The following is a 16,849-nucleotide window of genomic DNA, read 5'->3' as shown; positions in this document are numbered from 1 at the left end:
CCATAACACACAGGATATGCAGGTGCTGGTTGGGTATTTGTAGCACAACTTAATAACCTACTTTGCAAGTATTTGTTTTGTCCTTAGTCTTAGGGAGGTTTGGAGGTGGTAGTGAGTGGAAGGATGGGGTGGTGGGTTATAGAGGTCTTTCACCTTTTCCTGGCTGGTTTCAGGACCGAACACGGTTGAGAATCCCCTCAATGGAGACTCTGCCCCCAAAAGAGTCAGGAGGGTGGTTTCAGCTCGCTATTGATTTCATGGACCCTTGGTTACCTGCCACTGTGAAGTGTGATGCCCTTGTCTTCTAGAACAGGACCATACAGTATCGGTCGGTTCCTTGGAGTTGTACTCTTTGCAATTTGTTTACTTTTCACTCTTTCCAGGAGAGTGAAAGCAATATGATGCAGGGCAGAGCAGGTGAAGAGCCAGGAAATAAGGGAAGACCAGAGATGACAGTCCTTCCCTTTCTCAGTGGGGGATGTTGGCTCTCATTTGTGAGTGAGGCACTAAATGACCATCTGCCCGGTGCCAGGTTCTGTTTGGTGACGTCCATTCAATAATAGAACCGAAGCATCTGTACGGTGTGGCAACTAAGAGCTTGACCTCAAATTCCAGCACCATCACCTGCAGACTGGGTGATGTTGGACAAGTTACTTAACCTCCCTGTGCCTCATTTTCCTTGTCTGCGAAATGGAGGTGATACTGGTGTGTGTCTACCTCAGAATGTTGTGGAGATTAAATGAGGAAATCTAGGCAAAGCGCTTAACACAATTGCTGACACATAGTGAGAGCTTGGTAAATATTAACAGTTATGTACTATATTATTGCTACCACTAATTGGCTCAGATTTTTTCATCTTAGTTGTCGTTCTTAGAGTCTCTTCTTAACCTCTTCCTAAGAGTAGGCATTTCAAAGTAATGAGTGGAATAAGAGGGACAGCCTTTCAAACGTGGGGTGCCAATAAACTGACGCCTCTCATTTGACCTTAGGTAAGGATTGGAGGCCTGGGTTTGCTGGCTGGGACCTAGGGTGGGGCTCTTGCATGGGTGGTACGGCCTTTGGTTATTGACTGCAGCATTCATTCTGAGCCCAGGCCATGAGGCGGGGCATCCGGAAAGGAAGCTTCATGGTGTGATGGTTGGGGCAACTTCTGGTGCAGGGTGCTTGCAAAACGATCACAGGCTTTGGAAGAGAAGACTGACACTCTTACCCACCTGCCTACGACCATGTGCAGGTCACTGCCTCTTTGGACTTGGACTTGTTTCTTCTGTGTAACCACCGCCACCACCACCTTTCAAGAACTTTTGTGTCAGGCACTGTTCTCTGGGCTTTATATATACTAACTCTTTTTAAAAAGAGTACTTGAGGGATCCCTGGGTGGCGCAGCGGTTTGGCGCCTGCCTTTGGCTCAGGGCACGATCCTGGAGACCCGGGATCGAATCCCACGTCGGGCTCCCGGTGTATGGAGCCTGCTTCTCTCTCTGCCTGTGTCTCTGCTTCTCTCTCTCTCTCTCTGTGACTATCGTAAATAAATAAATAAAATTAAAAAAAAAAAAAAAAGAGTACTTGAAACAGTTACGTCACAGGGTGATTTGAAGATTATATACCACCATATGTGTGAAAGTGCCAGCAAGGTGTTAAAAGCAAAAACAACTGAGTGACAGTGCTAATGAGGTTCTTTTCCAGTTAAGAAAAAAAAAAGTCACGTTTAAATTTTGCATATAAATGTATACTTACACACAAACACCAGATAAATAGCAGTAAAAATCAACAACAACAAAAGCTTTTTAAGCAACATAAGCTACAGGTACTTTTCACATTGTGCACCTTCTTTTTATCCTAACATTTGGCACCTGGCCATGGCAGATGTTTTATACAGGGTTTTGCCATCAGAACACATGCCTCTTGAAGGCATTTAATTTTGTGTCTGGCACATAGCAAACTCTGTTAATGTTTGTTGACTGCATATCTTAAAGGATGTGTCTTTATTGATTTGCTTTGTATTTTAAAGGAGAGAGACTTGAAAAAGCATCTTGTCGAGGCAGAAAGTCTCATTTGGAGAATAATGTAATTTGAGTAGGAGGGTATGTTCACAAAACACAAATAGCCAGGCAAAAATATCTCTCCCCTCTTCCCCCGGTGAGTCAGTTACATGCATGCTTACCTTGAGATTAATCTTCCATTCACATTGAACTTAATATTGGAAATAATGAGATGGATTACATAAGCACTCCCCCCCACACACACACACCTCTAAATTCTCCTTATTTTATTGTCACTTCAAGTCTCTCTTGCGTCTCTCTTCCAGGTTGTGATGAGCATAAATGTAAAATCCAAGAAATGTTTGTTTTATAGGGGAAAATTGTGTGCATAGAGGGGAGATTCAGATAAACCTAAATCGATCTCAATTCAAATCTTGGTTCAGCCACTTTGTATCTTAAGAGGGGGGCTCCAGCAAGTAATTTAATTTATTTGAACCTTATTTTCCCCACTTGAAAAGCAAAAGAATAATACTGGTCTTAGGATTTATATAAAGTACTAAGTAGGTGTCAGTGATAGCTATTATTATGTTGTTCACCTAGAATCAATAAGAAATTAATTTTAGTCATAGCCACCTCTATACTTTTAAATAAAATATAAGTGTGATATCTAATTAGAAAATAAGTTTATTAGCTTCATCACTGAGTTACTTTTGCTTTTAAACATCAATAATGTGGAGCGCCTGGTTGGCACAGTTGGTTAAGCATCTGACTCTTGGTTTCAGCTCAGGTTGTGATCTCAGGGTTGTGGTATCGAGCCTCATATAGGGCTCTGTGCTGAGCACAGAGACTGCTTAAATTTCTCCCCACTCTGCCCCTCCTGCTCATGCTGTCTCTTTCTCAAATAAATAGATCTTTTTTAAAAAAATCCATAGCGTGACCATTGGCTTTTATTCAAGGGTTAAATTAGAATCTAACCTGGAGATGATGCCCTTTCATATTTGTTATGTTTAAAAATAAAACAACACTATGAAAGAATCAAATACTTTTTTATGTTCTGGGTATATTCATATATATGTTTATAAAATATATATATGTGTGTGTGCATTTATGTATACACATACACATGTGTGTATGTGATATATATACCTGTATCAGAGTTTGGTTAATTCCCGTATCTAAAGGAAATGGACGCTCAGGGAGATTTCTTTTCCAAAGGCAGCTTGACAGTTGCACTGCTAGATTCATGGCCCAGTGTTGCTAATCCAATAGCCAGGTCTTCTTCAGCCAGTTCTATGTGAATTTATACTTGGGAATCCCTTTTCTGTTTGGCCTTCCAGTTCGTTCTTGGTTTTTAGCTTTTTGACCTCCTGCTTTTCTCCCTTACTATGATTCTTTGCCATACTTCCCTTCACAAAGTCCCTAGGAGGTGGCCTGTTTCCTGGTGTGGGCCATTTTCTAGAATCTCGCATATAACTAGAACTTTTCTTGAATCAGTTTTCAGAAGATTCTCTTCATCAGTTGAAGTTACCCAAGTTTTTGTTCCAGCTATTCTGATATTATCTTCTCAAGTCAGAATTCAGTCCTAAGTTTGTGCTTAGGATGATACTTAATGTGTTCATGATGTGTTCTAGGGAAGCCAGCACCCTCCCTGTACAAACCAGCCATGAGCAACCACTGAGCTAGAGAGGCCTCCCCTTCCTAAAGCATTGTTGGATGACTTGATGTGGCATTTCCTGTTTTAATGAGGAGAAAGACCAAGTTCATCACCATGAGCTATAGAACCTGTCATGATTTGACCTTGACCTACCTGGCCAGCCTGGTGCCCTACCAGTTGCCCATTCTCTTCCACAGCCCACCATGCTAGCTTTGTGCCTTCAAGCCTTGGCTTGTGAGATTCCCTGGGCCTAGAATTCATTTTGGGTGCCTACCAGCCTTCAGTCTAGTTCCCTCAGGAAGCTGTTCCATTGTCCCTTCCCAGTGTCTTCCTTGCTGCTGTGATTATGTCACTTGCACTAACTCATTGAGGTTAAGGAGTTTTTTTTATCATCTCTCTAGGCCAGCACACAGTGGGTGCTCAACATGTTTAAATCCTTTTGCATTTACGTACCCACTCCACCAAAAGTAGAAGCTTTGCAGAAATTGCAGATTTGTCCAGATTTTCCAGGATAACCTGGATTTCAAAAATATCTTGTCCCATTGTGAGGTGATATGTCCCTTCCAGTTTTGGTTCATAAAGCATAATTGCCATTTTTACAGATTGCCTGAAAGTTGCTTTGGGGAGCATTTCAGTGAATTGATTCCAGTTTTATTTTAACTGCCAGAGTGGTTAGTGCTTGGAAAGGTACAGGGGAACAGAGTTTGTCTGTGCACTTGTGAAGCATAAAATATAAGAAAAGCATTTAAAAATATAACTTATTACATGCAATGTGGCAAAATAAAAATTGTTTAATGTTATAAACCTACTCTTAGACTGATATCAGCACATATCAGAGATTTATTAACATTATTATTTTTTTTTATTAACATTATTAATGAGAAAACCGTCAGGATGACAAAACTGGATCCAAAGAGAATGTAAGAAACTGATATTTATGTAGTTTAAAAGAGGATGCAGTAATAAGATTGCAAATATAGATGCAAAACTGGTCAGTGTCCTACAGGGCAATAAAAAAACAAAGCCTTTGAATTCATCTTTTTTTAAATCATTTGCAGCTTATCGATTTTCTATAAGTGAACATCTAACTTCACAGAATGTGGGCCTAATCCATAGTAAATAAAAAGTCAAAACAAGTTTATGTTTACACAGCATATCAGATGACCTTTGTGTAGACAGGGTAGACATGACTACCTCTAGTATGACTCTAAAGGAACAGTTTTTTTTTTTTTTTTTTTTTTTTGGCCTTATTTTCAAGTTTCGGTAATTTTTTCTTTTTCCCTTTCCTTTTCTTTTTCTTTCTTTCTTTCTTTCTTTCTTTCTTTCTTTCTTTCTTTCTTTCTTTCTTTCTTTCTTTCTTTCTTTCTTTCTTTCTTTCTTTTTTTTTTTTTTTTTTTTTTAGAGCATGTGGGATCCCTGGGTGGCTCAGTGGTTTAGCGCCTGCCTTTGGCCCAGGGCGCAATCCTGGAGTCCTGGGATCGAGTCCCACGTAGGGCTCCTGGCATGGAGCCTGCTTCTCCCTCTGCCTGTGTCTCTGCCTCTCTCTCTCTCTCTCTCTTTCTGTCTTTCATGAATAAATAAAATCTTAGAGAGAGAGAGAGCACGCGCGCGTGTGCAAGCAGGAGTTAGGCGGGCGGCAGAGGGAGAGAGAATCATAAGCTGGCTTCATATCTAGCAAGGAGCCAGGGCATGATCTCACCACCCTGAGGCCTGAGCCGAAATCAAGGGTATGCTTAACCAACTGAGCCACCCCCTCAGATAATTTTTCTTAACAAATAAATCACAGATGGGTCCAAGAGCACAAAGATGGCTGGATCTGAGATAGAGAAGAGTGTCCTGGTTGAGAGTAATTTTAAGTGATTTTGAAATAGAATTGTGAAATTCAGAAAGGAAGAGGGTGGTAACGAGCAGAAAAGGTGAGGCATGGCAGTCACAGAGAAGGATCCCCTCCCTAATCCCGCCAAAGGTATGTGCAGAAAAGGGTGTGGGTATTTTCCCCAGGTGGATGATGAGCTAAGGAGAGTGGGAAGTGAAATCCTTTGGAGTAGGAGGGAGCAATCGGTAGGAAGCTTTGAAGCTTGTGTTTGAGAGATTTGAGAGATTTGATTTGAGAGACTGTTGGACCAACAAGATACTCAAAGAAGACAGTTGTCACTAGGGAGGAGGTTGCAGTTAAAATCAAGGTAGAGTATACAAGTTAAGCAAAGAGAACTCTGATACCATGAAAGGAGACCTGCCAGAAGTTCATAGTAAACTTCTGGCAAAAAAAAAAAAAAACTTCTGGCAGAGGAAAGAAAGACCAATTGAAGGTGATGCTGAAGATCATTCTCCTGGTTGAAACTGAGAGCTGCTTGGGGGCCCTGCTGTGTTGGACAGAGAAGTTAGGACTGGCCGGCCCAGCTGGGACTCTCTGAACCTGCCCCTGACACCCAGCCTGGCAGATAGGGAGAGAGAGTCAGACAGAGCAGACCAGAAGACCATTGGAGAATGACTTTCGCTTCCCTTTATGCTTTCTTTTACTCTTAATTTTCAAATGTTTTATTTCATTATGTAATATTTGATATATGCAGTGATACATTTGTGTTATGTAACACGAGCATTTGAGAATCCCACCTCCCTGCCCGATTTTCCTTTGTGGTTTCTTTGCCAGTAAAAAGAGTGTACTCATCCCTTGCCTAAAATATAGGATGCCTGAGTCACTAGTTTGCCATCCGGTGTCATTCAGCCCTCCTCCAGACTCCCTGTCTCCCAGGAAGGTGACCCAGAATTCCCTTGATGTACATGATGCTGTCCCTGTGCTATGAGCTTCTTAGCAAATGTGCTCCCTGGTGTTTCGAGTGATTTTAGGCACGAATTTGCTTGAATTTGTTATAATTGTCCCTGCGTTCCTTATATTATTGCATTCCAAGGTTTCTACAGCAAAGGGTGTAGGTGTCAGCCCAGCTCCTGAACTGCCCTTCTGGGTGACTTGAATGGGGGTAACTCATGTTTGAGGTCCTGAGAAAGCAGTGGTGATTACAGATAGCAAAATGGTAGAGAAAGGAAAAGCTATCTCACTATTGATCTTCAGGTCAATACTATTGATACTAGTCTACATTTGATTTCTTTTTTAATTATTAGAAAAAAAAATCCTAGGAGGGAAGATAGGATCATCAGCTTGAGTGCAGGATACTTGTTTCTTTTTTTTTTTTTTTAATTTTTTTTTTTTTTTTAATTTTTATTTATTTATGATAGTCACAGAGAGAGAGAGAGAGAGAGGCAGAGACACAGGCAGAGGGAGAAGCAGGCTCCATGCACCGGGAGCCCGATGTGGGATTCGATCCCGGGTCTCCAGGATTGCGCCCTGGGCCGAAGGCAGGCGCCAAACCGCTGCGCCACCCAGGGATCCCAGGATACTTGTTTCTTAAAGAAGCATACTTGTTGGGATTAACTTTTGTGTTTACCTCTTGCTCACTGGTTGTGGTCCATCTGATTCCCAGTAGCCTACAAACATTACATACCACACTTACTCTGTCTTTTATGTTGGTTGGGCAGATCTAATGTGAAAGATTAAATGAACGACACTAAATTAAGAAAGTTTAGATGAATGTCCTTATAATCTTGGGGATGAGGAACTTTTTCAGTGTAACACAAAAACCAGGTAATTTCATTACACTACACAGTATTAGCATTTGCATATAGTCAGTTCTGCTATAATACAACATATACATTCCTAAAAATCACTGCACTGAGCAAAATCATGTGATGCAAACCAAAAGGCTTATGAGGGAAATGGACTCTTTTTTTTTTTTAAGATTTTTTATTCATTTATTCATGAGAGACAGAGAGAGGCGGAGAGAGAAGCAGGCTCCATGCAGTGAGCCCAATCTGGGACTTGATCCCAGGACTCCAGGATCACGCCCCTGGGCCGAAGGCAGGCTCTAAACCGCTGAGCCACCCAGGCGTCCCGGGAAATGGGATTCAGGTCACAACACTCAAAATCTTTAGAAGTGATTGAAAAAAAAACTGAAAAAACTAAGAGCTAAAAACCTAATAAAAAAACAGCTTACTTTTATAGATTATTAAGTCAGTAAGAAATATGAAATACCACAAGAAATGGGGCCCCTTACCCTAAAAAAGACCTGAGGTTTGCTTGTGGAAGTGAGTGTTAGAAGTTGTAGCTTCTGAGTTATTGTGAGGTGATGGACGAAGGGATGTCTGCAGTCCGATGGAAAGTTCTGATCCAGATGTGGATGGTTATGATTCATAATACATGCTGTGACCTGACAAAGCTGGTAGATGTTTGAGGTGTGCACCTGTGCTCATTTTGTGTACCCCTATGTGGCTCATTTCAGCTGGGTGTGTTTTGCATTTCCTAGTGTTTCTCTCATGCATAAGTAAACACAAAATTCGTGACATGCCCAAATTGTTCCCTAATATAGCCAAATGCATTGGAACAAATTCACATTTGCAAAACTGACTGTCAAAAAAACCTGCCACAAATAACATGCACTAGATACTACTGAGTGCCAGGCACTGTGCTTTAGATTCCATGCAACCTCTCTCTTAGCAGCCCCATGAGGTAAGTATAATTTCAACCCCATTTTATAGATGAGAAAACTGACCCAAAAAAGTAAAACTTACCCCAAGTTATAGGGCTAGGGCATGATAACGTAATCACTGTGGCATTACATTTTCTCAACAAAAAAAATTTTTTTGAAGATCTTACTTGAGAGTGAGAGAGCAGTGAGCAGGGGGGAGAAAATGGGGGTGGGGGGAGAGAAACAGATTCCCCACAGAGTAAAGAGCCTGAGGCTGGGCTGGATCCCAGGACCCTGAGATCTTGAGCTGAGCCGAAGGCAGATGCTTAACCAATTGAGCCACCCAGCCCACCCCTGTTTTTTCTCAACAAATTAAAAGAAAAATAAAGTGGATTGTATGTCAACCATACTTCAATAAAAATAACAGTGTGGCAGATATATGCACATATATAAGGAGGAAATACTCATAGTATGTGAAATTTTTTTGAATCAGTAAAAAGAGACAACCCAATAGAAGAATGCATAAAGATCAAGAGCAGGCAATTTAGAAAGAAAGAAATACAAATAGTCAATAAAATTGGCAGGAGACATCCAACCTCATTAGCGCTCATTCATCCAAGCCGAAACAGTTTGATGTTCTTTCCCCACTGTCTGGATGACAGAAGCAGATGTGGGGAAATGCTGGCAGAAGCATAGGTTGTTACATCCTCCCCAAAGCACACATACCTGTCTTTTGACCCAGCCAGTCAATTTCTAGAAATTTATCCCAATCATCAAATCAGTGGGAAAAGATTTTTGTAAGAGTTGGTAATGCTGGGGCCACCTGGGTGGTGCAGTTGGTTAAGCATCTGACTCTTGCTTTCAGCTGAGGTCAGGATCTCAGGGTTGTGAGATCAAGCCCCACGTCAGGCTCTGTGCTCAGCTCAGAGTCTGCTTGAGCTGTCCCTCTCCCTCTGCTCCTTCCACTCATGTTCTCTCTCTCCTAAATAAATCCTTTAAAAAAAAAAAGTTTCTAACGCTAAAAAATTGAAAACAGCCATTTGTCATCACTAAGTGGTTAAATTCTAGTGTGTTGGGCAGCCCTGGTGGCCCGGTGGTTTAGCGTCACCTTCAGCCCAGGGCATGACCCTGGGGTCCCAGGATCAAGTCCCACATCAGGCTCCCTGAATGAAGCCTGCCTCTCCCTCTGCCTGTGTCTCTGCCTCTCTCTCTCTCTCTCTCTCTCTCTCTCTCTCTCTCTCTCTCCCTGTGTCTCTCATGAATAAATAAATAAAATCTTAAAAAATAAATAAATAAATTCTAGTGTGTTGATACAATATGCTACAATACAGTACTGAGGGACTCAAACAAAGGATGCTGCTAAATCCACAGTGGTTGACACTGAATACTTTCTGTGTTTTATTAAATAAAGGGGGCAGGGTACAAAATAGCATCTTCAGTGTGATCCCACTTTTTTAAAACTGTTCTCACACGTGTGCTTGTGTGCACAAGCAAGCCATGCCTATGTATAGGAAGGACATATCAAAACATTGACAAGTAGATGCCCCAGGGAGGTGGAATTGCTGGACTTTTTTTTCATTTAACTTTTTTCTAAATTTTTTAATAGTTTACTTTTATGATTTTTAAAAAAAAGGTAGTTATTTAAAACATTATCTGGGGTGCCTGGGTGGCTCAGTTGGTTAAGCATCTGCCTTCGGCTCAGGTCATGATCTCAGGGTCCTGGGATGGAGTCCCACATGGGGGCTCCCTGCTCAGTGGGGAGCCTGCCTCTCCCTCTGCCCTTCCCATCCTTCTCTCCCTCGCCAATAAATAATCTTTTTTAAAAAAATTATCTGGGCAGGGGCAGTCCGGGTGGCTCAGCAGTTTAGTGCCACCTTCAGCCCAGGGCCTGATCCTGGAGACCCGGGATCAAGTCCCACATCAGGCTCCTTGCATGGAGCCTGCTTCACTCTACCTGTGTCTCTGCCTCTGTCTCTCTGTGTGTGTCTCTCATAAATAAATAAATAAAATCTTTTAAAAAAATTATCTAACACAAGGGGGTAATAAATACGAAATATAAGAGCATCAGTGACCTTTTTAAAATCATTCTCTCAGCACATACCTGGGCTAGGTAGCAAATTCCTGCTAAAGGATGTTGGCTGACATGACTATGCAGTTTGGAGACTATGTTACCTCATTTGGGGGCTTTAGATTCTATACTCCTGACCAAAATTAATCTGCCCAGATTTCAGATCACCTCCCTCTCAGGAAGATGTTGCTAGCTGGGCAGGGCAAAGTGCTTGATGTTACCTCCATGTTGCAAGCTCCATAAAGTGCACATGAACTTGGGGTTTCTTCGGATGAGGCTCATGACTGGTTGCAATGCACAGGTGACAGCTGCAGTCTCGGATTTTGATCACAAGCTTTAAAGAGACCAAAACTCAGGAGTAATTTCTTGGGGCCCCGCTTCCTTGATGCAACAAAATTATTCCTTCAAGAAGCAACTAAAAAGGGCAGCCTGGGTGGTTTAGCAGTTTAGCACGGCCTTCAGCCAAGGGTGATCCTGGAGACCCGGGATCGAGTCCCATGTTGGGCTCCCTGCATGGGGCCTGCTTCTCCCTCTGCCTGTGTCTCTGCCTCTCCATCTCTGTGTGTCTATCATGAATAAATAAATAAATAAAATCTTTAAGAAAAAAAAAAAAAAACAGCTAAAAAATAGTTCTGTAGCTTGTTTGAGGAGGGTAACTACCAGGAGCACCCCTGCTGGGTAAGCTAGGATTTGCAGGCCAGAGGGTGGCCTGCCTAGCTCCCAGGAGGCCCACCCAAGTTTGGCCTTCCGCTCTAGTGACCACAGCTCATCGTGCAGGATCTGGAACTTCATTTTCAAAGCCCCATAAAGCTTGTGCCTTCTTCCAGGCCTCTCTTTTCTGGGTTTCACTGCTCTCAGAGGAAATGAGAACCTCTATAATTGCGGCACTCCAGTGATTGGAGCAGGGAACACGAGACATTAGGATACTCCCACGGGTACAGCTTGGAGCTTTAGAGCAAAACTGTACCTGAGGTGGGCCTTTGGCATCTTGGTTCTCCAGGCCTCGTTCTGGCTGGTGGGGCCTCCTCTCCTCTGTCACTGCAGACCAGATGGGGTCCTGGGAAGGCCCCACCTGCCTTGCTGGAGCTGGGGCTCAAAGAGCCTCTTCCCATCACTTCTTCCTTCAAATGCTTGGTCTTAAGGGGCCCCTCTGTGCGTCTCAGCCCAGTGCCTATCTGCCTTGCTGCAGATAACACCACCGGAGCTTGTCATGTGTGGGTTGAAAAGGATTTATTTTTTTTAAGTCGTTGCATCCCATTTGCCTCCATTCTCTTAACCTGCTTTGTGAACAAGCTTTAGGACCTCTGCAGGTTATTTCACCATGCCAGCCCAAGTCTTTCTCCGCAAAAGGTTTTAGAGAACACTCAACTAGATGAGATCAGTGGAGCCAAGTGCCCAGGCGGTAGGTGCTCTGGAATTACCACTGACAGGGACCCTTATAAGGGTCTGCCTCTCACCAGACACTTTGCACAAATTATTTATCAATCCTCACAACAAAGAAGCCAAGTATTCTTAAGGCAGCCTTTTGTGGTGAGGAAACCCGCGTGTAGAGAGGTGACTTGCCCTCTTGAGACCCTACCTAGTACCGAAGTCTGTGCCCATCTGCCAGGCCTCTGGCCTCTCTTGCCTTGTGCCCTCCTTAGCTTTCCATGGATGAAAACAGTCAATCAGGGATTGACGTTCTTTTGGCTCACAAAACACCTCTGGGCTGATTCCACAGGGTAAGAACTTTATGGGCATTCTGGAAAGTTCAACAGGTTATTAGGTTTCTCTTAAGCATTTTCTTTTTTCTTTTTTTTTTTTTTAAGCATTTTCTTAAAACTTTTTATAAATCTTGTGTTGTGCTTGGATTGTTTAGCACTAAAGTGTGTTTTGTTTAAATTCTGTGCTGAGTTTAAGGACATTTCTTAGTTTAATCATTTACAAGGAACTGGAATTGGTTGGTACCAATTACAATATCTGTGGCAATGTGCCCATTTCTCCTTCCCACACACAGCAGGCTGAGTGTCGAGGGGACACAGCAGTGTTGAGGTGTTGGTAAATAATACTACTACATAGTCATTTAATCTTATAAGATGCTGTTTTGTCAGCAGGCTGAACTGATGAAACGCTGGAAGTAATGAACTGCTAAACTTCAGTCGTCCTGTATGGTCATCCTAGAAACCCCCAGTAGCTTTCTGCTTGCATAACACAGGACTCTTCATAGCCCCAACCCGCTACCACCACACAGGAGCATGTGCATGCATATGCACGTCCACACACTGTTAGAGACCTGGGAAGGTGGGATGGACTTGGCTGGTAAAGGTTTGGGAGAATGAAAAGAGTTGGTGTGTTTTTTGTTTGTTTTTGGTTTGGGGTGTTTTGGTGGCTAAGTCAGAGCATCGAGCGACCTTGAATGTTTAGAGAGGAGGGTGTACAGTTCAGAAACAAGCAGCAGCTCCTTGGGAATGTCTTAGAGAGGAAAGGGGAGGGAATGGAAGCAGTGTGAAGAACCTTGGGTCTGAAAATACCCATGAGAAAGCCAAGGTTCCAGACTTCTAATGGGGACCAGCCCTGTGGGGAGGCAAGAGTCACAAGAGATGAATTTTAGTTGTGGATTAAGTTGGGTTTTGGTAAATTTAAGGGTGAACTAGGGGAAGAGATTTGGGGCCCTTTGGGCTGGGAACTTTAGGGATCCCAGGTACTTGGAACACATATCCCAGTGGTCCCACAACTCTTTGCCCCGAGAAAAGGCGCATGGCCAGGGTGGGCCCTCTAGAACACAGAATCCAGGGCCGGGGTTGCTCTGCCCCAACCTTCTGGCAGTGAGTGTGCTTGGTGCAGTAGAAGAGCCTGAAGCTGGGAGGCAAGGAACTGGTCCTAGTCCTTGCTGTGCCCTGATGAGCTGTAGGACCTTGGCCAAGTTATTTCCCTGTTCTGGACTTCCATTATGATCTTTCCATCCACTCCACCCCCTGAAGTTCCAGGACTTGGAGGCTATTGATTTCATCATCCCTGAGTGTTTCTGAGGGTACCAACAGTGCCAAGTGCCCAGGGCTATGCGCTTTCTGGGGAGAAGCCCCAGAGGCTACCTGTGGTGAGGAAGGAAGGCTGCCTGAGGTGAGAGCAGTTTAGGGTCTGGCCAGACCTCCTGACCTCCTGATTCCATGCGTTGTCATGGGGAGCAGTCCTGGGTTGGCGGTGGCCTCACACCTGAGGCTACTGAGCTTGAAATCCTTAGGACAGAGACTACCCACTTTCCTCCCCCAGTGTCCCCAACTGTAAAACGAGACCAGCAATAACCTCCAAAAGCAATACTTACCTAGCCCAGGGGTGGCTCTTGTTTGGCCTGATATAATCAGGAAAGTTAGTGGAAAGGGCCTGGAGGTGGGGTGGGGAGAAAGAACATCAGACAGATGAATCCTGACCTGTTGTTCTTCGGTTGGCCACCTTAGCTCAGGAGGCTCTCCTCCTGAGAGGGAGGTGAGGGTCTCCTGACCCATTTCTGCTGTGCTCGTGGGAAAGCCTTTAGCTTTGCATGCCTCGGTTTCTTTTCTTTTCTTTTTCTAAGATTTTTTATTTGTTTGAGAGAGAGCCTGAAAGCAGGAGTGGGGGGAGGAGCGGAGGGAGAAGCAGACTCCCCACCGAGCAGGGAGCCCGACTATGGGCTCCACCCCAGGACCAGCCCCCGCCCCCACATCATGACCTGAGCCCAAGGCAGACGCTTAAGCATCTGAGCCACCCAGGCGCCCCCATGCCTCAGTTTCTTAAGCAAATTTGGAAGTTAATAGATATTTTGGATGGCAATAAAATTACTCCTTTTCGTTTCTTTCCAGAGATGCTGCAGTTTGTCAGCAATCAAGTTGGAGAGTTCCCTGACTTGTTCTCCGAGCAGCTGTGTAGCTCCTTCCCCAGCGGCGGCGGCGGCGGCGGCGGCAATGGCAGCGGCAGTGCTGGGGGCGGAGTGGGGGACCCCGCAATGTCGCGGTCCTTCAGCCAGGTCCCGCTACCTGCCTTCTCTCCCGCCGCCGCCTCCCCGCAGGCTCCCGCCCTGCAGGTCAAGGCTCCCCCCACCACGGTCCCTACCCCGCCGCGGGCCACGCCTGTTCTTCAGCCCCGCCCCCAGCCCCCGGCCCCGCCCCCGGCCCAGCTGCCGCAGCAGACGGTGATGATCACCCCCACGTTCAGCACCGCTCCGCAGACGAGGATCATCCAGCAGCCTTTGATATACCAGAATGCAGCCACCAGCTTTCAAGGTGATTCAGAAGTCAGAGATGATGGTGGTTGGTTGGTTCAAAAGTTTATGTGCCACGTTGCAACCACATCCCTCTCTGGGGATGATGGAATCGGCAATTTGGTCCTCTTCTGATTGAGTTTTGGGTAATCGCAACAAGGACCGTGGTGTGGGGATAGTCCACACTCTGCCTCTTCAGATACCCTAATATCTGTTGTGCCTGCTTCAAGGATATTGGGTCAAAGAATGGAACAAGCAGAGCAGGTGCAGGGCCGTGCTGGTAACTGGAGCTAGAGGCTTGAATAAAGTGAGTCTAGAGACTTACCTGAACAACAGCCAGATCTTGGCACCTCGAAGTTGAGAACTATTCATTCAGCAAACATCTCCTGAGCAGCCACTACAGAGACTATGAATTAGAGCAGGTGCTATATCTCCGTTCAGCAGGCCCTCAGTGTGTGGTGAGCTAGTGAGTGACTTTCTTTGGGCTGTGCCCAGTGCCTTTGCGGCAGACCTCCCTCCAGACCTCCATCCGTTTTCGGACCCTTTGGGGGAGCCCCAGGTGGGATTAGTATTACTCTGAATTTCAAAGGATCTTAAAGTTCTTCAGTGGGCTTCTGAGGGTTTAGGGCCTACAGAGAGGCAGCAAAGCAAAAAGCTGAGACTGTCATCCCAAAATGCACTGTCATCCCAAAGTGCACTTTCTCTTCCTTCCACGAGGAGCAATGGAGCCGTATGGAATTGTTGGTTCTCTGTATCAATTCTACTGGGTGCAGTCTTTTGCTGATTAAGCTCCCCTCACGTCCACCCCTCACCCAGAGTAATAAAATAATCTGTTCTCATTCCCTCAGAAATTGATGCAGCTCCCATGGAATGTTCTTGTTATCTAGACCAGCCTGTAAATGGCTGTGTACATCTTCTTCAGCAGCAGGTGGGGAGTCGGGCTCGTTCTAAGGCACCCCATCCGAGGTGGCTACTGCAGCTACAGTGACATAATGCATTCCTCGTCTGTGTGACTTTTCCCTCCTCTTCTCCCAAGTCCTTCAGCCTCAAGTCCAAAGCCTAGTGACATCCTCCCAGGTGCAGCCAGTCACCATCCAGCAGCAGGTGCAGACGGTACAGGCCCAAAGGGTGCTGACACAGACAGCCAACGGCACGCTGCAGACCCTCGCCCCGGCCACGGTACAGACAGTTGCTGCACCCCAGGTGCAACAGGTCCCGGTAGGTAGCCGATGAGGATTCAGGAGGGTGCTGGGTGGGGCTGGGGGCTGGTCTTGAAGATGTGGTATACATACTAAGAAGGACCAACAGAGTGTAAGGGAGCAGCGTTTAGGCCGTGGTGAGCTGGGCATGGAGACCTAGCTGGGATGGCATCTGGGGAGGTACACTGGCCCTCGCACAGTCCCAGTGGAGGTGGATTATTATTTTTTAATCTTTTTTTTTTAAGATTTTTATTTATTTATTCATGAGAGACAGACAGAGAGAGAGAGGCAGAGACACAGGCAGAGAGAGAAGCAGGCTCCATGCAGGGAGCCTGACGTGGGACTGGATCCCGGGTCTCCAGGATCACGCCCTGGACTGAAGGCGGTGCTAAACTGCTGAGCCACCCGGGCTGCCCTGGAGGTGGATTATTTACCCCGGTCATGGGTAACTGGAAAGGGATGTGCCAAAATGTCTTGAATTTATGTATTACGGTGGATTGTAGTTTCTCACTAACAAGGTAATTTATCTATAAAAAAAAAAAAAAAAACCGCAGGTTTTTTTCCCCTATCTGCTTCTCAGCCCTGTTCCTGGTTTTGCTGGGTTTGTCGAAAATCAGCCCTCTGTCCCATCCTCCATCCCCAGACTCTGCCCCTGCCAGGCCCTGGCGTTACTCTCCTTGAAGCCTTCCAGCCTTCCAATCCAAGACCCTCTTTAGCTATACTCTTTCTCCTTGTCATCAAGTTGTGTTCTTGGTTTTAGGGAAATGTTATTTTTTCTTCTTTCCTGGAGGGAAAGAACCTAAAGCAAAAGAAAAAAAATAACACTGCCTTCCTTTTTCCTTTTCTTCATTCTCTGTCCAGGTCCTGGTACAGCCTCAGATCATCAAGACAGATTCCCTTGTTTTGACCACCTTAAAGACAGATGGCAGCCCTGTCATGGCCGCAGTCCAGAACCCAGCCCTCACCGCCCTCACCACCCCCATCCAGACAGCTGCCCTTCAAGTACCAGTAAGAGCTGCCTTCCTCCCTCCACCCCCTCCTTTCCTAGAGGTGTTAGGCCCCAGAGATGTTAACAAAACCTCTACAGAGTGGGTAGGTGCAGAAGCTCTATGGAATGTGTCAGATTGCAAATATCACCCCCTTTTAGGTTCCCTCCCCACTGCCTTGAGAAGTACCATCAATGCATGTTATATGGGAGTACTAGGGACTGAGG

At 45.2% G+C, this 16,849-nt stretch overlaps 1 protein-coding gene across 4 annotated transcripts in view; it reads left to right on the top strand.

The window, feature by feature from the left end:
* Window positions 1–16,849, top strand: part of SREBF2 (sterol regulatory element binding transcription factor 2) — an 80,659-nt gene that overhangs the window by 31,230 nt on the left and 32,580 nt on the right. For 2 of the 4 annotated variants that reach the window (XM_038550387.1, XM_038550386.1), the window contains exons 7-10: window positions 14,040–14,109; window positions 14,235–14,459; window positions 15,474–15,655; window positions 16,498–16,644. In XM_038550387.1, coding sequence (XP_038406315.1) covers window positions 14,040–14,109; window positions 14,235–14,459; window positions 15,474–15,655; window positions 16,498–16,644 — 624 coding nt within the window. Of the gene's footprint in view, window positions 1–14,039; window positions 14,460–15,473; window positions 15,656–16,497; window positions 16,645–16,849 lie in introns of all 4 variants that reach the window. The other 2 variants (XM_038550388.1, XM_038550389.1) reach the window with 1 other exon arrangement.

This window comes from Canis lupus, chromosome 10, assembly GCF_011100685.1.
Source record: "Canis lupus familiaris isolate Mischka breed German Shepherd chromosome 10, alternate assembly UU_Cfam_GSD_1.0, whole genome shotgun sequence".
Lineage (NCBI taxonomy): Eukaryota > Metazoa > Chordata > Mammalia > Carnivora > Canidae > Canis > Canis lupus.
Note: the sequence above shows the minus strand (reverse complement) of the source record. Positions and strands in the feature narration are given on the sequence as shown.